The 25139-nt window shown below is 68.1% G+C and overlaps 1 protein-coding gene across 1 annotated transcript in view; it reads right to left on the bottom strand.

Moving 5' to 3' along the window:
- ZC3H3 (zinc finger CCCH-type containing 3) overlaps positions 1–25139 on the bottom strand; it is a 40242-nt gene that overhangs the window by 6153 nt on the left and 8950 nt on the right. The window contains exons 4-8 of the mRNA XM_037507302.2: positions 18090–18243; positions 4406–4563; positions 1426–1468; positions 1183–1347; positions 753–822 (exon numbers count right to left, since the gene is read on the bottom strand). Coding sequence (XP_037363199.1) covers positions 753–822; positions 1183–1347; positions 1426–1468; positions 4406–4563; positions 18090–18243 — 590 coding nt within the window. The remainder of the gene's footprint in view (positions 1–752; positions 823–1182; positions 1348–1425; positions 1469–4405; positions 4564–18089; positions 18244–25139) is intronic.

Here is a 25139-nt window from a genome sequence, read left to right as displayed (position 1 = left end):
AGGGCAGAGGGGGAGCAGGAAACAAAGGGCGACCCAGGAGCGGGTTTATTTTTAATTGTCTTTTAACTGCAGCGCGGAGGGGAGAGGGGCTGGCTGGGCGGGCGCGGCCGCAGACAATTCCCTTAATGTGGCTTTTGATATAGAGCCCAAATTAGCTCTAATAAAAAGGGATAATAAAGCCAACTCTTCCACCAAACGGACCCTCCTAGCTGTCAGGGCGGCCGTTATCAAGAGAAAGCCGCATTCTCATTTCAATTAACCTTGTTTGCACCCACCACGTCCACACAAATAACAATAACATTAATTCAGGGCGCGGGCGGGCGCAGACGGTGCGGGCGGCGCCGGGCCGGGAGCTAATGAACCCGGAACTCGATGTGAATCTCCAAATTGCTCACAGCAGAGCTTCGGAGCTCTATCAGGGAGAAAAATGCTGATTCTCTTTAAGTTCCTCAAGGGGAAAAGCTGTTGTAGCAGCAGCACCCCCCGCCCGCCGCCACCCCAACCTGCCCAAGCTGCCTGCTGTGCCCAAGCGGGGGCACCCCACCTCCGCAACCCTCTTTCCCGGGCAGGCCTGGAGAAGCCCCGAGGCCTGGGCAGGGTCTGGGGCACCGGAGGCACGTGGGGCACAGGACGTGGGGTGGCCCTGGGGTGCTCTCCACTGAGCTGGCCTCCCGAGAGCAGAGCCTGGGTCCGCAGCCGCTCCCAGGGCGCGGGGTGGGGGGGAGGCGTGGCGGCAGGGGGGCTGAGCTCACCTTCTCCTTAGAGACGTGGTGGGAGAAGGGGCAGGTCCCATCGGTCTTCTTGCACGTTCCCCGGACAAATCTGTGTGCATGGGGGCCAGGGGGTGAGGAGGGAGCCTGGTCGGGGGGCAGGCGGGGTCCCCGAGATCTGCCCATAGGGCTGTAGCTAGGGGGGCAGGTGGGAGCCCACAGGCATAGCACGGGGTGGGGGGCCAGGTGGGAGCCCAGGGGCGTGGGGGGAGCAAGCGGGAGCCCCAGGACGTGGCCAGGCATGGGGGGGCAGGCGGGCGCCCTGGGGCGGGGGTCCCTGAGACCTGCCCACGGGGCGTAGCTGGGGGGCGGGGGGGCATAGCGGTGCAGGCGGGAGCCGATGGGCGCAGGGGTGGGGGGCAGGCGGGCGCCCCGGGGCGTGCGGGGGAAGGGCAGCCGCCCGCTCGCCCACCTGGTGCACACGGCCACCTTCTCGGGGTCGTGGATGTAGGGGCAGCGCTCGCCGCGGTTGCAGCGGCCGAAGCGGGTGTAGAACATGCAGTACTCCTCCTCCTGCCGGCGCTGCCGCCGCCGCCGCGCCTGCCGCACGATGGCCAGGCTGCGCTGGATGGCCCGGCTGGGGACAGGGCGAAGGGCTGTGAGGGGGGGCGGCCTCGGGGGGGGCCCCGCCCCCACCCCCACTGCGAGGACGCACCTGGCCAGGGAGCGGCTGCAGCTGCTGGCCGGGTCTGCGCGGGCTGTGGGGAGATTCTGGGTCACGCCGGCCCCTCGGTCCAGCGCTCCGCTCGGCGCCACCCTGGGACCAGTGCGGAGGTGGACAGCGTAGGCGGGAGGAGGGCCCCGAGGCCAGGGCCTTGCCTGGGGGCTCCCTCTGCCAGGGGCACGTGTGGCTGGCTCAGCAGGAGGCGAGGGGGGCAGTGGGCAGCAACAGGTGGTAAAACGGCCCCCGAAGTGCCCGTGGGTGATGCCTGGGGTTCTCGCCACCCCCACACGCCTCACGGGAGCTCCCAAACCCCGCAGACCCTACCGGGCCTGTCCAGGTCTCCGACTGCGGCCTACAGGGCATCGCGGATGGCAGGGACAGGGAGGGAGCTGGAGGAGTCACTCGAGGCTGGGGCGTGCGGGGGCTCCTGCCTCTTCAGATGTGTGGTCGCCCCCCAGCACGGAGGAGGGCAAGGCAAGGCAGGGCGTGCCTGCTCCCCAGGGCCCTCAGCGTGCTGGGCCAGCAGGGCCCTCCCTACAGGCACTTGTGGGCAGAAAGGGGGCCAAGTGACGTCCCTCAGAACCTCGGGGACCTAAGGGACAAAGCCACCCCAGGTTTACAGCGGGGCTCCCCAGGCGCCTGCACCCGGGCCCCCAATGGCCTGGCCCTCCTGCCACCTGCAGGTTCCCTCGTCTCCCCGGGCCTCTCCCGGCCCCCAACAAGGCCCAGGTCCTGCGCTCTGGAGCCCCAAGGGCTGTGAGCTTCGTCCTGACAGGGGCAGCCACCGCCCTCTGCGTCCATCTCAAGTTCAATGGGCGGGCGACACCCCAAGAGTGGGAGGTGCTGCTCACGAGGAGCTGCTCCAGTGGGGCCAGCAGGGAGCTGCAGGGGCTCCAGGCAGGACACCTGTCCTGGGGTGCCAGCCCCAGGGAGTGGCCAAGGGCAGTCTGGGGCTGTCGTCTGGCTGCTGGTGACCCTGTGGTGCCATCTGCTCCCCACCCTGATCTGGGGAAGGCTGACTCCCCCCTCCACGTGCTCCGCAGAGCCAGCGCGCAGGCTGGGGTGGGGGGGGGTCTGAGAACGGAGGCAGCTTTCCAAATGCTTCCAGTGCTAAAAAATGCGCATAAAGCAGCGCGGCTGGAAACCAGGCAGCAGAGCTAACTGAGAGGTGTTAAAAAGTTCACCAAAACCCTGCAACCTGGAGCAGAAGGCGGGAACTTTCCAGAGAACGGCACCTTGCACTTCCCGGGGGTCTGCTCAAAATAGTAAAGCCGCTCCCTCCAGTCCCCTGCTCCACTGCGAGGTGGGGCTGTGGATCTGGGGGGTCCCGCCAGGCCCAGGGAGTCCCACTGCAGCCACCCAGCCCTCACTGCCCACACACCCCGAGGATGCGGTCCCCAGCTCAGGGGCTGGGGTCACTCTCTGGGGAAGGGCACCCGGTGGGAGCCACTGGGAGGCTGGGGATGGGGGCTCTGGACAGTGGTCACCCTCCAGCCCACCGTCCCGCCTGGCCCCGGTCAAGCGTGGAGGCTCAGACAGTTGGGTCCTGCAGGGCCAGGGCCTGCCCGTCCAGTCTCAGCAAGCAGGGACGGGGGTTGGGGTTGGTCCTCAGGATGGGGGTGGCCCTGTCACAGGGTAAGCGCCTGGGCTTCCAGGGAGGCTGAGGGGAGCCCTAAGAAGGCAACATCCCTGAAGGGCCCCCAGGCCAGAGGGGTGCGCAGGACCCCACGGCATCTCTGCTCCCCACAAAGTCCGGTCTGGATCCCAACCAGGGGCCGGTCCCACCCTAGAGGAGCTGACTGCCGGGAGGCCAGAGAAGGGGCAGGGAGGAAAGGGGGGGGCGGGAGGCAGACCGAGGGGGCGCTGGGGGACAGGGAGGCCAGGGCTGGGGGCCGCAGGCCAGGAGGAGCTCGCCCCTCCCAAGGAGCCGCCTGCTGACGCCCCAGTTGCGCTGACACCGGAGGAGGAAATTTATTTCTTTAATTACTGCCCGTCTGAGCGGCGGGGCAGCGGCGTCCCCACCTCCCGCTGCAGGAGCAGTCGCCTCTCCTCCTGGCCGGAGCGGGCGGTGTGGGCAGATGGGGACGGCCCAGCGCGGGGAGGCCCGAGCCCTGGAGGCCGCTCCCACTCCCAGGGCCACCCAGCGCCAAGGAGGTGCCCGCCCCAGTGTTGAGTGTGACCCCTGAGTCCACTGCCAGCGCGCTGGGCCCAAACCCACCGCCTCCCCCACCCTCGGGCCCCACCCACGGGAGACCCGGCCCTCTGGGACCAGGGCCCATGGGAGGTGCCCCTTCAGCCAGGCCCCTCAGAGAGGCACTGCGCCCGTCACGGCCCCCCGGGCCCCCGGTGCAGGTGGCGCTCAGGCCAGAGGGCCGTCAGGGGCGCCCTTTGCCCAGGGGCAGCTGTGGGGCTGGCACTCCCAGTCCCTCCAGTGCCCTGCGGACCTCCCGCGCCAAGGCCCCTCTCTGCTCCTCAGCCCCACAGTCCGCTGTCTCCCGCAGGCTGGCATGGTGGAGGGCACACCAGAGTCCTCGCCAGCCCTGCCCAGCCAGCTGAGCAGGCTCTCAGGCCCCTGGCTCAGCAGGGGTCCCCGGGGCAGCCAGAGAAGGGCCTGCACTGGACATGCGCCCTGGGGTCACCGCAGGGCCCCGAGGGCAGCAGGGGGGCCACGGTGTGCAAGGCGGCCCTCCTGGCCTGACAGGCGCTGAGGGGCCGCCTGCTGCCTTGCTCCTCCCCTTTGATAACAGAAGGGGGCACAGCTGGACCGAGAGCCGGTGCCTCTGTCAGTGTGAGCTGTCGGCCCAGGCCCGCTCTGTGGGCCAGGCGCAGAGCCGGCACAGCGCCAGAGGCGAGGGGCGCCAGGCACAGGGCTCCGGCGCTTTCGGGGGCCACCCGCAGGGACCCCTTGGCCGTGGGAGCTGGGAGCCCTGCGCTCTGAGGAGGGACCCAGACCCAAGAGCGGCCCCCTCACCTGCACGCAGCAGGGGCCTACTGCCCCCGTCGCCCGTGCGGCCGCCAGTCTTGGAGAGCTTGTTGGCCGACACCTTGTAGAGGACGCCTCCGATGCAGCGGTAGCCGCGGCCCCGCCAGCCCCCAGCTGCCGGGCGCAGGCGGTTCAGCACCAGGGACCTGCGGGGACAGGAATCACCTCAGCCGCAGCTGGTGGATGCCAGCCCTGACGGCGTGGCCAGGCAGGCGGGGGCGGCAGGTGGTTCAGGCCAGCACCGCCAGGGCCAGGGGCCAGGAGAGCCCTGGGGAGTTACCCCAAAGGTCTGGGGCCACAGAGGCCACCTGCCCTCCTGTCCCTCCCCAGGCTTATCCCCGTCAGGTGAAACACCAAGGGAGGCCGAGGGTCAGGAGGATGCCGACGCCCTGCTGGGCACACGTCCACACGGCAAGCGGTGACCGCATGAGAAGTGGCTGCAGGCTGCAGCGGCGTTGGCGGCGAGCTCACGCAGGCCGGCACCAGGCCCCACCCGTCCTCCCAGGAGGCCCCAGGTAGGGCACAGCGGCAGCGGCCAGCAGGGGACTGGCCGAAGTGAGAAGAGAGGTGGGCCCTGCGGCCTTTGGGGTGGCTGAGGGGTCCTGGAAGGGTGGCCAATGTGCTCACACAGAGGACCCCACAGCCCTGCCCCTCCCTGGGAAGCACATGACCCCCAACTCACCAGGGGCAGGGCCAAACCTTTCCCAGGGCCCCCGAGAGCGGTCTGTGGAACATGGCCCCAGACGTGGCTGAGAGGCGTCCTGACAACGCCGCAGGCGCCCACGGTGGATCCCCACAGGCGCGTGGGAGGGGCCCCTCTGGGCCTCCGCAAACCTGCAAGCTGGGGTGTTTCCAGCCCCACAGCCTCTGGCTCTAGGGAGACCCGAAGCTTTGGAGTGAGGGCGGGGTGGCAGGAGGGGCCGCGGAGTCATGGAGCACTGAACCCACTTCCCCTTAACGAAACTCAAGTTCACGGGACACAGTCAGAGGAACCAGGCGTGCCCGGCAGGTCCGGCTGTCCCCACGCAGGAGGGCCCTCGGGGGTGGCCAGGCCTGCAGGCTGGGGACCCTCCCGGTGGGCCCCGCCTCCAACAGAGAAGGGGCCGGGGTCTCCTCCCGTGCCAGCCCCCATGACGACTCTCGGGGGCAGTGTAGCCCACGCCCAGCGTGCCCAGCAGGGCCAGCCACACAGCCCACAGTCCTAAGGTCTCATGCCCAGAGGCACTGCCCCCGCAGGCCAGCAGGCCAGCAGGCCAGCAGGCGGGGAGGGCTGGCCAGGGGCGGGCTAGGCCCCGCTGGCCATGGACCTGGGCTGCTCCCCGAGCCTCTCCGCCGCGGGTGTCAGAGCACTGCCGTAAATCGCCCCCTAATGGGGAGGACAGCCTCTGGAAGGAAGCTGTATTGAGAGGGGGGATAAAATTAACGAGATAATAGCAGGGCCAAGGCCCTCACGGCAAGGGCCTGTAATTCCTTTTCTGCAGCCGGGGCCCGCGGAGCTAAAGGCTTCTCCTGTCCGTCCGGCAGGCCGACGCCGCCAGGAAATTTCATTAACGCTGGAAAATAGGAAAGGTATTAAGCGTGGATAATGACGGCCAGGGAGGGAACCGAGCCTTCAGACAGCCCTCCTTCCCGCCTTTGTAATGGGAGGCCCGGACTTCCTTCAAATCCATTTCTAATCCATTTGAAATACTACAGCGAATTATCTTCCCTTCAGCCCGAAAGCGCCAGCCAATTTACCCCGAATAGAAGTGACAATGCCCCAGGATTTATCACCACAACCTTGACTACACCAGGGCTGGGCTGCCCTCGCGGGGAGGGGCAAAGGACAGTGGGTAACATTTTAAATGGAAAGTGGAGTAACAGGGAGAGCCCGCAGAGGGGCAGGGGCGACAGCCTCGGCCTCTGCTGCCGAAGGGCGGGCCGTCCGCCTGCCGGGGCTGCAGGCGCAGAGGAGAGCACGGGGCTGGGGCAGGCCGGAGGCCACCCCAGGGAAGGAAGCTGGGGGCCCTGGCAGAGTCTGGCAGGACGGAGGTGCTTTCCTCAGACACCAAAACCCGGGAGTGCTGCTACTGGGGGTGCCTCGGTCCAGGGCCCTGCTTCCTCCCTGCCCGAGGCCACTGCCCAGAGCAGGTGGCCTCTCAGGCTGCCCTCAGCTGTGTGTCTGCCAAGGGCCAGGGGTGCGCCCGCAGGGCCCACAGCGGCCCATGCTCCTGCCCCAGGACCTGGCCAGGCATGGCTGGCTCCCCACCCACTCCCGTGGCCATCCCCACTCCAGCCTGAGGCGAAGCTTTCTGGGCTGGACAGACAACTGCAGTGGGTGGAGACCCCAGGAGTAGCCCCACCTTGGTGGTGCTCTGGGCCAGGAACGCTCAGACCGAGAGCAGGGCTCCTCTGCAGCCCCCACTCTGGCTTTTTTTTTTGAAGATTGATTTACTTATTGATGCATACAAGAACTGGGGTACAGGCCAGAGATGCAGGGGGTGAGAGGATTCACCAGAGACAGAGTGGGGAGCAGAACAGGCAGACTGACGAAATACATTGCTGAGGGGAGCAGTGGGCGAGATGGGGGAGGTCTGCTGCGCCATGTGGGTAGCTCCCTGGCCAACTGGGGATTGAACTCATGCTGCAGAGGTGAGGACAGCTTCATAGTGCGGTGCTTAACCCCTTGCGCCACCCGGGAGGCCCACACTCTGGCTCTTTCAACCCTGAGGCTCTCCAAGGCCCTGGGGCCTGGGATGGACCCTCCTCCCAGGGTTGTAGAGACCTTCACACAGAACCCAAGGCCTGGACACAGCCCACCCCCACTGGGAAGCCCCACAGGCCTAGAGGCCTCTGCGGTGACAGCCGAGGGAGGGCTGGGCCAGGGCACCCTCAGGTCTTGCCAGTGCCCGAGGGTCTGAGGCAGGGAGGCGTGAGGAGCACCTGGGGCAGCTGGGCAGTTCCCTGACTAGCCCCGGATCTGGCCTGCTCCAGCAGATTTGGGGAGACCCGCCGGCCACGCCGGGCCTGGGCGGGCAGGGACACACTCTCTGCCATCTCTGCACCAGAGGAAGGCGCCCTCGTTGCTCCGACAGCACAGCGGCCTGTGTGCGGAGGGGCCCGGGCAGTGGCCTGGACACAAGGCGAGCTGGGGGCCGGCCCAGCCCAGGCCCCGGTGCTGTGGCTCAGGGCGCTGTGGCTCAGGGGCTGGAGCTGCAGGGAGGCAGGGCTCCAGTCCTGGGAGCCTCCAGACTCACTCCCCTGCAGACACCCCCTGGGGCGAGAGGCCTGGAGGGGCGCCCTGAGGGCCCCACCTGGCCTGGTGACCACAGCAGCTGGGGGGACATTGCGGCCTGGGGGGACACTGTGGACCTGCTGGGAACAAGGGGTCCGTGTGCTGCTGGTCGCCCCCAACCCTCATGTGGGTGGCCTGGGGGCGGCACTGGGTGGGGGAGGGGCGGACCCTGAGGACCAGACGGGGGCGGGTGGGAGCTTTCAGGAAGGGAGTGGGTTTGCGGGCTCTGCAGCGCGGGAGTGCGCCGTCAGCAGAAGCGGGGACTCCCAAGTAGGTCAGCGCAGCCCCACCGTGACGGGCGCAAACTGCTTAAGTGGGCTTTCCACAGAATCGCTGACGGCGCCGCGGGAGGCGCGGGCCCTGCCTGGACGCCCCTGCCCGCGAGGCCCGGCTCCACCTCTGGGAGCACGGAGGGAAAGCGGCCCCAGCAGACCAGCGCGGGCTCAGGCAGGGCCTCAGGGCCAGGAGGGGGGCGAGGTCTGGCCTCTGGCCCCACCAGGGCGGTGCCCTGCAGGGCAGCACACACGCCTTCTCACTGGTGGGGGGCCGCAGGCTGGAGGTGCCTGGATGGGGTGAGGAGGGCGGGGCAGGGCCTGCCCCCAGGGTCGCTGCCCCCCCTCCAGCCGCTTGGCTGCTCCGCCCCAGCCGAGCAGAAGGGGCCGTGAGCGGGCGGGGACGGGGAAGCTGGCGGTGGGCCTCCTCTCGAGGGCTCGGCCACTTACACGCTCACATCTACTCGACCGGTGTTTCGATCAACGGCTGCATTACACGCTTTCCCTTTAAGAGTCTAATAAACAACAAGATGGAAAGTAAAATTCTCCATAAAATGACAGTTTTAAAATCCATTTCAGCTGAAGCTATTGGTGTTTTGTACGTTAGCTGCAAAAAACAGGTATTACTGGGGCTTAATGGCCCTGGTCCATCGGGCAGAGCACAGCTGGGGGGCAGAGGGCCGGGAGCCGGGGCGGGCAGCCCAGCCCCGCCGCCGCCTCCTTTCGCTGGCCTCTCCCGCTGCCCAGCCCCGCGGCAGACCCGCCCTCTCTGGCCCGGCCGGGCCCTGTCCAGCAGGGCGCACACTGGCAACCGGGTGATGGATGCCCCCGAGGAATCAATTTTGTATTCAAAGTAACTGAAGTAACAAAGTAACTGAAAGTGGGCATGAGCCTCGAGGTGGGCAGGGCAGGTGAGGACGGGGGTGGGGGGTAGGGGGAAGTGGGGGGCGCGGTGCAGACCGGCTGGTGGGCGTCACACGGCAGGAGGGGCCTCAGCACTGCATGCCAGGCCGTCCCCACCCCGGGCCCAGCAGAAGGAGCCCTGGTGCAGGCGGCATTGTGTCCAACCCCACGCTGCCAGCCGGCACCACACAGGCCGATTCTTGCACACCTGGGGGAGCCGGGGTCAGGCGCACCCGTCTACGGCTCACCCTGTGCAGGACAGCCCTCTCCAGACCCCACCTCCGCTCCGGATGGCCAGTGAGCTGAGGAGACGCAGCACCGGTCTGGGACTCGCCCCAAAGCCAGTGTAGACAGGGCAGCGGGGCAGGCGGCCTCCACCAGGGCACGGGTACACCCGACCCGGGCGACAATACGAGACGGAACCCCAAGGAGCGATGCTGAGGACGGAAGCAGCCTGGACAGTGCCCACAGCTGGAGCGGAGGCGCCAGAGGCCTGCCCACGGGGGCAGCCCTGGCCCCTTCTCCGAGTGGATCTCCGGCGACCCGGCCGGCGGCTGTGCTGAGTAGCCAGCGCAGGCTCCCAAGACCAACAGGTCTACGTTCCCAGAAAAGGAAACATTCTGAGAGGAAAAACCGCCTTGGGGCAGGGAGTACAGAGATCACGGCGTCCACGATGGCAAGAAACTGGCTGCGGGCACCGCAGCACACGTGGCCGGGGCCGTGGACGTGAGAGGAGGAGGGCCGGTCCCCCCACTGACTGGCAGGGAGCGCTGCGCAGACACTGGACACTGGGGGACACCAGCCGGGGTGGGGCTATAGGGCGCCCTGCCCTGAGCCGGGCAGCCAGCACCGGGACTAACCCTCCTTGCCAGGGCAGGGAGGAGCCAGCCAACCCCTGCCTGATGGGCCCGCAGGGTGGCAGCTTTGCGCTACCTAAGCGGCAAGGCGCTGCCTCCTCCCGGAAGTCTGGGCTGCAGACACCAGAGGGCACAGGCCATCAGTGGAAGGGCGGGGCTGGGCCTGGCACATGCCCGCCAAATCCACACCTGCTCCAGCTGACATGGCTGCCGCTGGCCCCTGCAGTGCTGGGGTGGGACAGACACGGGCGGGTGTCCGGTGCCCAGTCTCTCGGAGCCTGAGTGGCTACTGCTACAGCCGGGGGCCAGGCTGCCCACCCACCTACCTACTCCCCTACCTGCTGCCAGGCAGGCCCACTCACGGGCTCCACCCACCTGGGGCGGCCCCCCAGGTACCACTGCGCAGGGTGGGGGCCAGGGGAGGAGCCTGGACCATCTCTCTGCCCCCCAAATCCCATCCTGCCGGTGGGGGGTGCACCCCCGCCCCCTGGTGGACCCAATAGAGCTGGTCATAATTTATGCTCCCCCCGCCTATGCTTTATGGCTTTCTTAATTCGGCTCCTGCTACTATTAATGTAGTTAATGCTGAGATTATATCTATTTTCTGGCGTCAGGCGGTGATTTATTCCAGCCATTTTTCCGGTGGAGGCTCCCACGCTGTTAAATCAAGCGCCTTGCCAATTAAGTGCTGACTTGGGAAGTGGACGCAATCTTAACAGACATCTAACCGCAAATTAAACCCGCTTCGGACTCTGGGGAATGGGCGGGGCCCGAGGAAACCTTGCTGACTTCGAGGAAAGCCAGGGGAATGCAAGCCGGGGCACCTGCCTGCCGCTCTGGGGGACAGGAGGGGCAGCCGGGCCAGGCCCGCGAGAGCCGGCGCTGGGGGAGAAGGCAGGCCCTCAGACACCCGCGACTCCTGGGTATCCCCATTTGCACGAAGTGGCTGAGAGCCCGGGACAGGCTGGGACGAGCATACGGATCCAGCCCCCAGGGTGCCCAAGGGCCTGAAGAGGGCGGGTGGAGGAGGCCCAAGGCCCCTGCTGGGGAGGGGCGCAGGAGGGTGGGGCGGCCGGGTGGTCAAGTGACGAGGTGGCTCCCGTGGGCCCCGCCCAGACAACCGCAGGTGGTGAGAGGCAGGAGGGACGCTGGGGACACCGTGGGGGCTCCTGGGGGTAGGCCTGGGACAGCGACGGCCTGAGGGCCCCGTGCCCGGTGACAGCAGCTGAGTCCTGCGCGCCTGAAGCTGGCGCAGCGACAGATGCCCGGTCTCGCAGAGAAGCAGGAACAAGTTGGTCTTTCCCACATTTCTGGCGAGTCCCCCGGGCCCGACAGGGCTGTCTTCTTGCGCCCCAAGGAGAAGGGAGCCGAACAGCAGCTGATGGAAAAGCAGGCTGGCGGCTGCCTCCACCTCCACGCCGGCCCGGCCCTCCCCTTCGCAGACCCTCGCCCATGCCCTTCCCCCTCTGTGCAACGCCCCTGCGCCCTGCCCCAGAGCAGGACGGGGTCTCTCAGACGCCAGGCTGCTGCCCTCATTTGTCGACAAATTAAACCACTTTCCTTCTCAAACTCTCTTCCTCTTCCTGGCTGAGGGAGACTGAGGCCGGGCTCGGGACAAAGCCGCCTGCTTGCCCAGACGGCCGGCCCAGGCCATGAGGTGGCGGGTTCTGGGCTGGGACCGGGCTGGAGAGGGATGCGCAGAGGGCCGGACCTGATCACGGGCGCCCTCCTGCCGCCTGGAGCCGAGAGGGTGGCCGTTCTCCTCCTGCCGCCAGGACAGGGCGCGGCTTCCTGGCTGCTCGCTCCCAGCACGGCCGGGGGGCATGGGGGTGACTCGGCACAAGGAGGTGGCTGGGGCGGCGGGGGCTGCAGCCAAGGACTGGCTTCTCCCCCCCAGGAAGGGAGCCCGCCCAGGCTCCCAGCAAGCGGAGGGGAGGCCGCCTGGCCCTCCTGCAGGGGCCCTGGGCGGCCACGCCAGTGGGTTCAGTGCTGCGGTGTCTCTGCAGCAGGTGAGGTCGTGTGCCCTCAGGGCTCCCCCACGAGGAACCAGGCCTGGGCGGGCGCACACTGGCCCGGCCCCTGGTGCTGTAGGGCAGGGCCCCACCCAAGCCGACCCCTGAATGGCCAGAAGACACCACGCGGCAGGGATGGAGACACGTGGCCGGGAGCGCGTTGTCCCAGTGCCGAGGCAACCTCAAGGCCCGTGGGCACCTGGAGGGTGGGCCAGTGGCTCACTAGCCACCGCTGAGAGCCCACACTCTCCTCCAGGCCTGCGGGGCAGGGGTCAGGGGAGGGGGCAGACCTCCAGATGGGTGTGGGCAGCGCACAGGACAGGGGAAGCGCAGCCCGAGGTCGGGCCCCGCCTGCCAGCTCCCCTGGGCCCTGTGGGCTCCGCCAACGCTGCCAGCTGCCGGCTCGCAAGGGAAGGCCCCGCGGGGAGAGGCCCGTCCAGCAGCACCCAGACGGCCGCCGCATCGGACGGACAGAGGAGCAGACAAATGGCCGGGGACGCGCCGAGCGGACTTCCGCCCCCGCAGCTGGGCACCCGCGCGGGAGCCGCGGCCCATTTGTTAGGGTGATGAAGGCTCCGTGCCTGCAACCGCTCGCCGCCTTAATGAGCAGCCAAAGGGGCCGGTAAGCATAATTCCAGAGGCCAGTAATATTTTATATAATCGCCGAGTGGTTTAAATTGAAAACCCCCAACTGAATCAATATTTACTGCATTGAAACGGAATGAATAGTAATAAGTCACTAAGCTCCCTGTCCTGTTTCATGAAATAAAAAATTATAAAAATGAGCGCAGGCACAGGGAGGCCATCACATTAACTTCTACGGCACGTGGGGAGCCGTAACCGCCTGTTCTCATAAAATAAAATTCTAAAAAACCCGACCGAGCAGACCGGCTTCAGCACCGGGCGGGGAGCAGAGTGGGGCACCAGAGAGGCCTGTCCTGGGTGACTCTCAGGGCCCCTAGCCCCTGCCTGGCACCATCCACACTGCTGGCCAGGCCGCTCCAGGGCTGCTCCCAGCACCCCTGGCCATGGGACAGGATGGGCAGTGGCCCCGGCACCCGCTCCGCAGCTGGCCCAGGGCCCCGGGGCTGTCTGTGCGGCAGTGAGGCTGGCTCAGCCATGGCATCCTGGGCTCCCTGCTGCCGGGGAAGACCCTGCATCCCCCTGGGGCCCCAGGCCCTGCCAGCAAGACTCCCATGGGGAGCGCCCCACAGGAAGGGGTCCTGCCTCCAGCAGGGAGCTAGAGAGGGGAGGGTGCAGCGGCTGGGAAACAGGCCCTACCACCTGTGAGGGTGTCCAGCACGGGGAGGGGGAGCAGAGTCCTAACAAGTCTGCCCTGTGACTCTACAACAAAAAGAAAACCACCCACTCAAAACAGCCTGGCTCCTAAACACCCGCTTGTAAGCAGTGGCCAGCGGTGTCACGGGCAGCCAGTGACCACAACCGTGGGCCCCAGGACAGCACTACCTGGGCCAACACTAGCCGTGCCCGGGCACACAGGGCCGGCGCCAGGAGGGTCTGCAGGGGCGTGCGGCCCGCTCCTGGCGTGCAGGGGAGGAGAGAGCCGCCCCACAAGGGGACTGAGGGTGGGAGGCACCCAGGGGCCCAGCCAGTGCTGAGCATGGAGCGGCGGCAGCCGGGTGGCAGCATGGGTGTTCGAAAGCCGTCCTGGGGGGGCGGCAGAACAGGTCTGAGGCGCAGGACCCAAAAAACCCAGAAGGTGGCTGGCCCGGAAGCGCTGGGGTGGAGGCGCCTGGGAGTGGCTGGCCGGAGCTCCCGAAGGGCAGCGGCAAGGCCAGCTCGAACCTCTCAGCCTTGAGGCCCCACAGCCCCTGCACTGCCACGCGGACCCCAGGCAGGGCAGGTGGAGAAAGGAGGCGCCCGCGGGCCCCCGGCGCCCCGGCTGGGCTAGGGGTCCCTGCAGCTGTGGGCAGGGTTCTGCGGAGGCGGTGGGTGGGGCCGGGAGGGGCGGTGGCAGGCGAGCCCGGGAAGAGCCGGTGCCGAGGCTGGAACAGCGGTGCCTCCCAGGGCCAGGGCTAGGCAGTGTGGGGGCGGGGCAGAGCGCGCCGCAGACGCCCTGCAGAGGGCTCTGAAGACTAAGGGCTCCTCCTGGGCGCCCCGAGTGTGCGGATGCACCCTGAGAAGGGGCCACCCAGCACCCGGCTCCCACAGCATGGGGGGGACAGCCCCCCACCCTACAAGCGGGTGTGTGGGGACAGGGCTCCGGACCCTGAGGCCGGGCGCGGACAGGCAATTCACTCTGCAACTTCTCTGTAAGTGCAGGAGATATCAAAACAAAGGGGTGCTCCCTCCCCTTCCCCCCTAGCTGGCCCCCCTCAGGGCGGCCCACCCTCTCTTGGTCTGTCTGGGAGCGGGGAGGAAGCAGAGGTCTCTCCGGCACACCTGGGCAGGCAGAGCCAGGGTGGCCAGGCCAGGCCGCCTGCCCGGGAAACCGCCGAAAGTCTCCCCTCCCAAGACAGGACAGACTCACCGCTCCCCTGTCACTGCCCCCCTGGGCTGCCCCCACCAGGCTGCCAGACCCAGCTGGCCATCCCATGGTGGGACAGAGCGAGCGCCAAGCTGACTCCCCAGACCCGGGTGCGTGGGCGGGAGAGGAGAGGCAGGCCCCAGGCACACAAGGGCCAGGGCAAGGTCAGCACGCCTGTGCCCAGGGCCGGCCCACAGCATCGCAGCTGAGGAGGGAGGCAGGGCCTGGCCTGCCTGGGAAGGGCCGCAGATGCCGGGCTGTCCCGCACTCCCGCACTGCGCGGCAGGGATGTGGGGCGTCCTCTTGGCTCTGTGTAGACACAAGCCGGGGCTGCGCCCAGGCACCCCTCTGTGGCCCACCTGTCCTCCCCACTGCAGGCAGCCTTGGGCCCAGCAGTGCCAGCAGGCTGGGATAGCCAGGGAGCGCTGCCCCGTTCAGCAGGGCAGTCAGTGCCGTGTGCCTGGCCAGGGCAGGTCGGGGCACAGCCATCCCTCCCAGCAGGGGATGACTGTCTCCCTGCCACCTCTGGGGAAGCCCTGGTCTGCGGGATGGCATCTGGGGGAGGGGCTTGTGGGAGGGGGGCCAGACATGGCCACGGTGGGCCCCACAGCCCCGTCAGTGTATCTCCTCGCTCAGGGACGCTGCCGCTCGCCTACCCGCCAGCTCTCCACGAGGGGACATGGGCGGCGGGGCCGGGGCGCACGGAGAAGGGTGGGGGCACCCATCCTGGGCTGAATCCCTCTCTAATGAGCTGTCACTTTGCAGAAGCACTTCAGAGACTTCAAAATCGCAGCCTGAACCCGTCAGGCCGCGGAGAGCACGTGAGAGTCGCCGCACAGGCGTGCGAACGGGGCGGCGGCTGCCTGACAGCCCGTTTGTCGCTGCGGCCCCCGCACGCCGCCCCGGCCCGGCAGCTCCCGTCTGCTCCGCACCGTCAAGTCACGTGGGTTTGGAAGGTGAAAAAAAGTGACAGGCGGTTTAGGGACGTAAGTCTCGTTCGGCTTCAGTTCAGATTAATGGACTTGCGGGGAGCTGGCGAGGGGCAGGCGGCCCCACAAATCTTAGGAGGAGAAGCGGCTCCCGGCTCGGCTGCGCCTCCGCCCCGCGCGCTCTCAGGGCCGCTGCCGGGGAGCAGAGCTGGGAGCAGGCAGAGCCCCCACACACTGGGCACCCAGAGGCCAGGGCAGCAGAGCAGACAGGTTGTCCCAGGCGCCCCACCCCCCAGCTCCAGCCTCCATGCGCTCGCCTGGCCAGGAAGCAGCAGCCTCGTCCAGCCTGGGCTCTCAATTGGAGGGTCCTACCCTGAGACCCCAGCTGGCAGCACCCAAGGGATCCAGAGGCTGCTGCCCAGCATCCCCCACCTCCCGTCCGCATGACACAGATGTACGCCAACTGGCCAAGAACCAGACGGGCTCTGACCGGCCCCTCCAGGTGGGGTCAGGGCCCCGCCACTGCTGCGCCAGCACTATCTTCAACCCCTACCACAAGCAGGAAACACAGGGCAGGGGCCATGTTGTGTGCATGAGGAAAAGGGCACACAGCCTCCTGGGCACAGGCACCCCACGGCGCCCCCGGAGCCGGTTCACCTGCCTCAGCCCCTCCTGCATCCACCAGCCCTGCCCACCGAAACACCCTGGACTGCTGGGGTCTGCCCAGGCCACTCTGGGGTGTCCTCCCTCTGGGGCCCCTAAGGACAGCGCTTGAGCCGTGGGCTCAGGCTGGCTGCCTGCTGGAACAGGCCGGCTCTCACCACCATGGGCCCAGCCCACACTGGCCTGGCTCCACTGCCAGCTGCCTCTGTCCAGGAGAACATAAGTCCCGCAGGGCAGAAGTTGAGGTAATGGCCAAAGTCAGCCACGCCTAGCCTCCTGGGAGCCGGCCACTGCCCCGGCAGCCCCACTGCAGCAGAGGGCACAGGGCAGGAGAACCGGGGCAGACAGGCCACACCAGACAGGCCTCTCTGCAGCCCAGACCGGCACAGTCAGGTGTGAGGGGCTAACTGGGCTGGGCACCTGGCTGCAGCTGCTCTGCCAAGCAGGCAGCCCCACAGGTGACCTTGGTGAGGGAGGCCACATGGCCCAGGGTCTCCTGAGCTGACCAGTCCTCGGCGCCTCCCTCTACCCATCCCCAGGGGCCAGGCCCCATGCCTGGCACGCCCTGAGGAGGCGGGCGACACGGGATGGGTCTGAGCATGGCAGGCGGGGCAGGGCCAGCTCCAAGCTGGGCTCCCACCCCCTGCTGAGGCACGTGCGCGGGGTGCTTGCCTGGGTCTCCACACACGGGGGTGGCGGGGTGGCGGGGGCTCTGGGCCTGGAGATGCGGGCCCGGCCCTGTGCTGGGGCTTCTGGAAAGCTGGGCCCGCCACACCTGCGCAGGCTGTGGCAGCAGGCAGGGCCTCGACCCAGCGCCCACCCTCCACGGCTTCCCTCAGGGGCCACCGCCCGCACATTTGCCCAGGGGCCCTCACAGCTTGGTGGGGCGGGGGGGGGAGGGGGCGGCCGCCGCCCGGCCAGAGTCCTTAGCCCACTCGGGGAGCCCAGTCGGCACCCTCTGCATGCTGGGCTGGGAGGCGGTGGCTAGGGCCAAGGAGGGCTTGTGCCCAGCACCAGAGGGGGCGGGAGCAGAATCAATAAATCTCATTCACGATGATCAGGGGCTCTTATTAAGTAAATTAATTTAAGTTAATTTAGCTCGATCGTGACGCTGATCACAGTGATTTAGTGAGGTGGAATCACATTAAGAAGACCACGCTCGCCAGACGGCAGAGTGGAAGAAAACGAGGCCCACTTAGCACACAGACGGGCGTGGAGGAGCAGGTGTAGCTCTACCCGCATCCAGAAAGAGAGAATTATCTTCGTAAATTTGCAGAAATAGCCCCCAAGGCGCTTATAAATCTATCTAAAACAAAAATACCACAAAAAATGCAGTAAAGTTAACTTAAAATATACTTGCTGCTTTTGCCACCAGGAAAGTCAGGGGTAGGGCCCAGCCGGCTGCGGCCTCCCCCAGGGTACTGTGGTTCCGAGGGTGGGTGGAACAGGCCGCAGCTCTGCCTATGGCCCGGCCCGAGGCCAGGGCCCCGGAAGGCCCACGCTCTGCCTGGAAGCCCAGGCTGGACCAAGGGGCTCCACACTGCTCCCCGTGAGGTAGGCTGCCAGGGTGGACAGGAAGCCGGGGAGAAAGGGCTGCCCCCACTGGGGTCCCGCCCACCCACCAGGCTGCCGCTGTCCCCTCTGTGAAGGAAGAGCCCCCACTGCTGGGCCAAGCCCCCCGAGGCCCGAAAGCGGAGTCGCCTCACGAGAGCGGGGCCCCCACTTCTGTGCCCCAAACGCAGCCTCCTGGTCTCTGCAGCCTCTGCTTCCAGGCCCGGGACCACAGAAGAGAGCGTGAGCTCCCAGCCAGGGCACAGAGCGTGAGGCCCCAGCACTGGGGCGCAGGAGAGCGGGGAGGGGCCAGCTGCCCCTCCACCCTCAACAAGCGATGCACCATAGACAGTGAGGCAGACCTACGGGCCAGGGGCAGCCGCCGGCCACACCGAACCTCGCTCCCCACATGGCCCCATGGGCTGGTGCTCCCCCATTCGTGACGGCCCCTGCCAATGTGCGTGTCTGCGTGCATGCGAGGGCCCAATGTTTGTACATGTGTGGGCCTAGTGTGTGTGTCTGTGTGCACATGTGGGCCCAGTGTGTGTGTGCACGTGTGGGCTCGGGGTGCACATGCCTGTGTCTCTGCACACGCGTGTCTGTGGTGTCCACATGTGCCTCCGTGGCGCACAGGCTGCCAGACAGAAAGCCAGGTGTTTCCCGGCTGACAAACCATGGGCTGCCCACCTGCTGGGCGCGGGGCCTGGGCGCGCAGGCTCCTACCTGGACAGGGAGAGCCGCCGTGACCGCCAGGAGGGCACAGAGAGGGGGGCCAGGGGTGCGGGGAGAGGAGCTGCCGGAGTCTTCTTGACGATGCGGTAGCGGGTCTTGATCACTTTGCCAGTGGGCGGGGTCCGCGGGACATGCAGGCTGGAGGCTGTGGGGGGAAAACAGACACGAGTGGTCAGTGGAGGGCGGTGGGGCCTCCCCATCACACTGGCTGCGGCTCCGCCCCACATGTCCCACCTGGGCCCCAGGACAGCTGGCAGCAGGCCCTGGCCCACGAGGGGCTGCTGAGGACGCTGGCAGGGAGCAGAAGCCGAGCTCCCCGGGCCAGCTGTCCGGGGCAGCATCCAGGCGGGCACCCCCACCCCAGAGCACCAGGAACCCCTGACCCTGGGTGGGTGCTGCTCCCTAGGCTGCCGGGGGCAGCCAGGGGTTGCAGTTGGTGCAGGAGGCTTGCCTCGCAGCCCACACCCACATAGCCCACATGCTCATGCCGTCGCCAGCACTGTCATGACAGCTGGTGGGGGGCCGCGCACCCCGCACGCCTCCTCCCGGAGCATCTCACATGATTAACAGGGGTCTGTGTTGCCCCAATTCCCCTCCACGAGCTTCTCTGTAGCATCAAGGAACGCGTCTAACAGCCCGACTTTCATGAGCCACAGCTCTAGCCGCCCAGATGATTAAAGGCAGCCCAGCGCTGGCCGCACTGACCAGAGAACGGCCGTGAGGAAGCGCCCTCCTGGCCAGGGTCTGGGTCCCGACCCCGCCCTGAGAGGGTCCAGCCACAGGAAGGTCCGACCCCAGAGACCCCAGACCAAGAGCTGACTGCGACCCCCGTGGCCGCAGTGCCATGGGTTGGCCAGGGTGGGTGGGCGGCCTGGTGAAGATCTGGGCAGGCGCATGTCGGGAAGGACCGGCCCCCGGGCCCCCGGTGACACCGAAAAGCACTCCACGCACACCCGTCCCCAGGCGCGGGGCCTCCAGTCCACCAGCCCGCAGGGGCTGTCGCTGCCCACAGACAAGAGGGAAATCCTGTCAGCGCAAGTCATCTTCGGAGCCCTAAACCCCAGGAGCCTCGACCCTGCGGCCAGTTCCATCCTGAACAGGCCCCGCCGCTGTGTCCCAGCCCCCACCCCCGCCCCCCGACCGTGGACACCAGGGGCAGGCCGGCTCCCGCCCCGTCCGGGGGAAGGTGGGTGCTGAGGGCACACAGCCCCGCCACAGCCCCGGGAGGCCCCAGGCTTCCCCGACAGGTAGGCAGCAGCGCGGCCACGGGCTGCAGGGGCCCCCAGCAGGACAGAGAGAGCGAGGTGGACGGGCAAACGGACGGGCCCTGGGGGAGGGAGAGGGCCTGGCCCGGGCCGCCTCGGGCACAGGCTGAGGCCACAGGCCCCCTCTGGGCGGGCCGGCGGGGTTGCACATGCCCGTGTAACCCACACATGCGCCGGTGAACTCCCCTGGTCACGCCTCCCAGGGCCGTGATTTCCCTCCAGTGATGGATCCCCTTCGACACGTCTCACCGTGTCAAGCCCTCTGCGCCGTTCTGCCGGGGACGCCGGCGTTATCAGGCCCGCACACGGCCCTCTCCACCGCTCGCCAGGTCACGCCTGATGACGGATCGATCTCATTAGCTTTCCTAATTAAAAACTTTACTACCACGCTGGAGACGGCCCACGAAACTGCTGGCATCGCGTGTGCGGGATATGAGCCCATTCATCAGGGCCGCGCTGCTGCCCGGCCCGGCTCCCGGCAGTGGGCACCGCCCGGCCCCGGCCCCTCGGGGCCACATGCAACCAGGCCCGCGCAGCACTGCCGCCCCTGCCCCGCGGCACCTGCAGGGGGAGCAGAAGGCGGGCGGGAGCCCCTCAACCCTCGGCGAGGCAGAGCAGCACCAGGCTGCCCCTGCCCTCATGCAGGGCGGCCAGGCCGGCCAGAGGCAGGAGGTCAGGCGCTGGGCGCCAGCGGGGGACACACGGAGGGAGCGGATGGAGGAAGAGAGAAGACCCGCTACTCCCACAGCCGCGGGGCGTGGGGCAGAGTGCCTGGGGCCGCGGCCAGCACAGAGGCCGCCAGGAGGTGGGGACGCAGGCGCCGTCCCCGAGGGCCAGCGCCAGAGGGCCACCGCTGGGCGAGCCCACAGTGTCCTCAGGTGGCGCCAGAAACCAGCCGCGGAGCAGGAGGCTGAAGAGGCTGCAGGAAGACGCCTGTCCGCCGCGGGCTGCCCCGACACTGCTTCCCAGGCCTCTGGGGAAGGACCGAGCAGACAGGGCAGCCGAGCAGCGGCCACGGCGGGCGCCTGTGCTGGGAGCGGGCCCAGTCACGTCACGGACGGAGCGTCCATCGCCCTAGAAACCACGTCTCATTCCTGGGCAGGGGGAGCCGGTAGGGGCCGCACAGGCACCGCCTCGGGACGCCCCTCCCCAGGCTGAGGGTCAGGACCCGGCTTCCCCACAGACGGGCAGGGCCGTAGCAACGGGTACTGCCTGGCCAGCAGCCCCCACCCTGCCCTGCGCCATCCACACCCCGGATGGCACTTAGTCCGCGAGCCCCACCCCGTCCAGCCCCGCCGACACTGCTCCCCGGCCTCGAAGCCACGCTCCCCCACGGGGTCTGGTCTGGGCCACGAGCCACCCCGTCACTGACCCCTCCTCAGGTGGTCCACGGGCCCCATGGTCCCCGGGGCTGGAAGGTCACTTCTAGCTGCACCGCACGCCCGACGAAGCTGACCGCAGCGGAGGGACAGGGTCGCTGTGGCCTGTGTGGGCAGGAGGCAGGATGGGCGGAGGGGCCGGCAAGGCTGGGGGCGCGCAGGCCTGTGGACACCCTGCCACCCAGGCCCAGAGCTTCCAGCCCTGTGGCCCCCCAAGGTCCCCCTTCTGCGCCCTGCCCATCCTCCACCACCACTCAGCATGTGGCCTGGGGCCCGCGCGAGGGGACTTCCCGCCCGTGTGGGCTCTGGAGGCAGCGAGCTTTCAGACAGGCCCCCCCAGGCTCGGCACCCTCAAGCTCGACACCCCAGGGCAGGGGTCCTAGGCGAGGCTGCGGCTGGGCCAGCAGGGAGAGGTGCCTGGCGACAGAGGCGAGCCGGGCGGCACCCAGGGTAAGGGCACGCAGTGGCGAGCGGGGCCACCGTTCCAGATGCAGCCCGGAGGCCCACGCCTGCGTCTCCCGGGGTCAGAGGAGGGAGCCGGCACCCTGGCCCGGCCAGCAGCGAGGCAGGCGGAGGCTCTCGGGCCTTTGTGGCCAGGCCTGCGGGCGCCAGGTGTCCCGCGCTGGAGCCCGGCCTGCTGCCCGCCCAGCAGCCCCCCCATCCAGGACACATGAGGATCCGCCTGCTGTGCCCACTCGAGGGGCGCCGGCTCGTTTGGAGGGGTGGCTCGGCCCCCTGGCCCCTGTATTGCCCCACGATGCGCACTGCGGGGCAGCACTGCCGGCCAGCTGGCCCTTGCGCAGGTGGGAAGGCACCAGAGAAGGGAGGCGACCTGCCCACGACACAGGGGGTGGGTCGGGTGGGGGGGGCCGAGCCAGGACACGGCCAGGCAGGCGGGCCAGCAGGCCAGGGTCCCCCGCAGGCAGCCGCGGCAGAGGGCAGCTCCTTGCAGGCCCCCCACCCCGAGCCTGAACGAGCTGGCAGGCAGCAGACAGTGGGCCTGCAGGTGCCCAAAGCACGCCCAGCACAGCGGGGCCACGCATGCGGGGCCACCCCCAGGACAGCTCTCGGGGGTTGTCGTCCTATAACGGGGGGGGTCCCCAGGAAAAAGGGAGGTTGCAGGTTCCCCGCCCCACCCAAGGGAGGGTGGAGCTAAGGAGAGGAGAAGCAGCGGCAGGTGGGGCGGAGGGAGGAGCAGGAGGAAGCCGCGCTGGCCTTGTGGGGATGGGGTGACACGGGCCGGGGAGCCCCGCGGGGAGCTGACCATGGTGGTTTTTGTCTTGGCTTTGATTTTGCTCCTTTCCTCCCAGGCTTGTCTGCTTGTTTCTGACCCTCTTCTGTGGGTCCCCACGGGAAGGTGCTCTGGACTTGGGGCAGCTTTGGGGCCTCACTCTGGGGCTCGCCCGCTGGGTGGACTTTCACCCCCTCAGGCCGGGCGACCGCGGGGGCTGGGTTTGGCGACTACGGCCCCGCCTCTCCTGCGCTGCGCCCCGCTGCACGAAGGCTCCTCCTGCGAAGCCTCATGCGCGGCGCTGACAGGGACGGCAGGGCCCACTTAGAGCAGGCAGGTTTGTGGGGTCCCTCCCTGCCCTGTAACAGTCCCTGCCCGGGGGGGCTGCCAGCCTTGGGGCTCAGACCCCAGAGCACAAGATGGGGCGCGGCCGGCCAACAGAGACGTGAGGGCCACGCTGGGTGATGGGCGCGGTCAGCGCTCCTTCAGGACAGCAGGCGGCCCGGGCTCCCCACAACCCAGCCCCGCGGCTCCACCAGGAGAGGGGGCTCAGGTGGGTGGGGCCTGCCAGGGCTCCCAGCAGGGTGGGCCGGAGGGGCCCCCAGGCCTACTCCTTCCCCTGTTGGGGCGTCCCAGCACTGGCCCACCCCAGGCCTCGGGGAGCCCGACGCCCACGGGCTGCCCATGCCGGGCAGAGGGGAATCTGCCGCCTTCTCCCTCTCGAGGGCCCTGGCCAGAGCCGGTGCTCCCCGGGGGTCCCCAGGGCCTGCCAGCTCAAGCACCTGCTCCCACTGCCACTCACAGGCTCTGCGGGGGCCCTCGACTCCTGGCTACCCCAGGCTCAACAGGATCGCGGCCCTACTCGACACAGCTGCCCAGGCCTCACCCAGGGTGGGGGCGGGGGGAGCGCAGTTGCTGAGCCTCCCGGGTACTCACCCTTTTCGTCTTCCGCGGCAGTACTGTCGGGGGTCGGGGCACAGCCCCGCTGGGCACCCACAGCCCCCGGAGCAGCTGCGCCCCGAGTGGCGGACCTGAGGCCACCTGGCTCCCAAGCACCTGGGGGGCCAGTCCACGCGCTGTGGCCACAGAAAGAGCCCCCTGGACACCAACTGGGAGACACAGGGCCCATCAGGGAGGGAGGGCGGAGGGAGCAGCCGAACCAGCTGGCAGAAGGGGGGGGCCCCCCTCCGTCCCCCCGTGACACCCCAGGGGCAGCCCCAGGGCACAAACACCGACCTCCTCTTGTAGAAGACTGACTTCGTCTACACTGGGCGCCACACTCACCAGCCCCACACACAGGCCCGCGGGCCACACGCCGCCGGGGCCGCCTTGCTCTGCGTGTCTCTGCACACACACACACCCTCCACACCCCACACACACACCCCCACCACACCCCCCCCACACCACATACCACACACACCCCACACACACCCCTCCACACACACCATACACCACACACACTCCACACACACACTCACCACACACAACACATACCACAAACCACACACTCACCACACACCCCACACACTCACCACATACCCCATACACACCACACCCCCCACACACACCCCACACACACGCCCCACAAACCACACACACACCCGACACACACCCCACACACACTCACATACACCCCACACACCGCACACACACCTCACACACCACATGCTCACTGCACCACACCCCCCCCACATCCACACCACCCTCCCCACATACCCACCACACCCCACGCTCCCCACAAACACCACACACTCACCACATACACCCCACACACTCACCACCCCATACACCCCACACACCCTACACACACACCCCCATACATCCTACACCACACACACCCCACACACCCCAACACCACACCCACCACACCACACACACACCACACCACACAACACCCCACTCCCCACACACACCACACACCCCACCACACCCCACACACATGCCCACACACACCCACCACACCCCCCCCCCACACCCCATATCACACCATCACCACGCACACACTCCCCACACCACACCACACACACACCACACACTGAGAGCAAAGGGTGCGAGGAGCAGGATGGAGGGGCAAGGCCACTCCACAGCGCTGCATGGGAGCACAGGGAGACCATAACAACTGCACGTGCGCTGCACTCAGTAGGGCCTCGGAACACTAAATGCAGAACTGTCAAGTAAAGAAACGAACAAACTCAGAAGCACCATGGAAGTTTCTAGATTCTAGCAGCTCTCTTAGTCGCTATGGGAAAAACTGCCCCTTCCCCAAAAGCAGCCCCCCCCCCCCCGTCTAAATGGCAGTCCCCACTGACCACCAGGAAGCAGGCGAGGCAGCCAAGGGGCGGCGTGCGGGAGACCCCGTCTCGTAGCTGCTCCTCCAGGGCACGAGCTCGGGCGCCTGCCACGTCCCGCCGAGCCGCATGCGGGCAGCCGCTCAGCAGAGCTCCAGCCGGGGGCAGGCGGGCTGGGGGGGCTCTCCCAGCCGCCTCCTCGCCAGCTGACCGCACAGAGCGCCCTGCCGGCCCACCCTGGGGGACCCTGGATCTGAGTTGAGACTGCGCCTGCGTCCAGCCCTCTCCCCCCCAGCCCCACCCGGGGCGAGTCCCGCAGCCACGGACACGGCCATGGGGCGGGCGGCGGGGCTCGGGTGTTCTGGCTGTGCCCAAGAGCCTCGGGGCTCGAGAGGTGCCGCTGAGGGGCAGCAGGGCCTGTGTGCTCCCCTCTGCATCAGCACCCGGGACACCCCACTCCAGACCATGAGAGGTGACGGGCCGCAGCTGTTGGACACCCGCCCGTGGCCCCCCCATCCCCAGGAGTCACCTCCCACCTCCTGGCCACCAGCACCCGGGGCTCAGCGATGCCAACGACCACTCACGGGGCAGAGACAGCGCTGGCACCACGGGCCTGGAGGCTGGACTGCCTCCCCCGCAGTCTTCCCAGCCGGGGCCGTGCAGGAGACCCCGAGGCTGACCCGGCGGCACCGACACCCCCTTGGGACCCCGCCCGGCCGCCAGCGGCTGACTGGCCCTGGAAACGCCAGGCAGGAGCCCGGGCCCCATGGCCGAGCCCCACGGCCACGCGGAGTGGCTAGGGGCCAGCGCGCCGATGTCCACGCGCCGGGGTTATGGTGGGGGCACAGGAGAAGGCTGGGGAGGGTGGGCGGCTGTCG

This window comes from Talpa occidentalis, unplaced genomic scaffold, assembly GCF_014898055.3.
Source record: "Talpa occidentalis isolate TD23 unplaced genomic scaffold, MPIMG_talOcc4v2.1, whole genome shotgun sequence".
In the NCBI taxonomy this organism is placed as follows: Eukaryota; Metazoa; Chordata; class Mammalia; order Eulipotyphla; family Talpidae; genus Talpa; species Talpa occidentalis.
The sequence above is the reverse complement of the archived record's forward strand: the minus strand, read 5'-3'. Positions and strand labels throughout refer to the sequence as shown.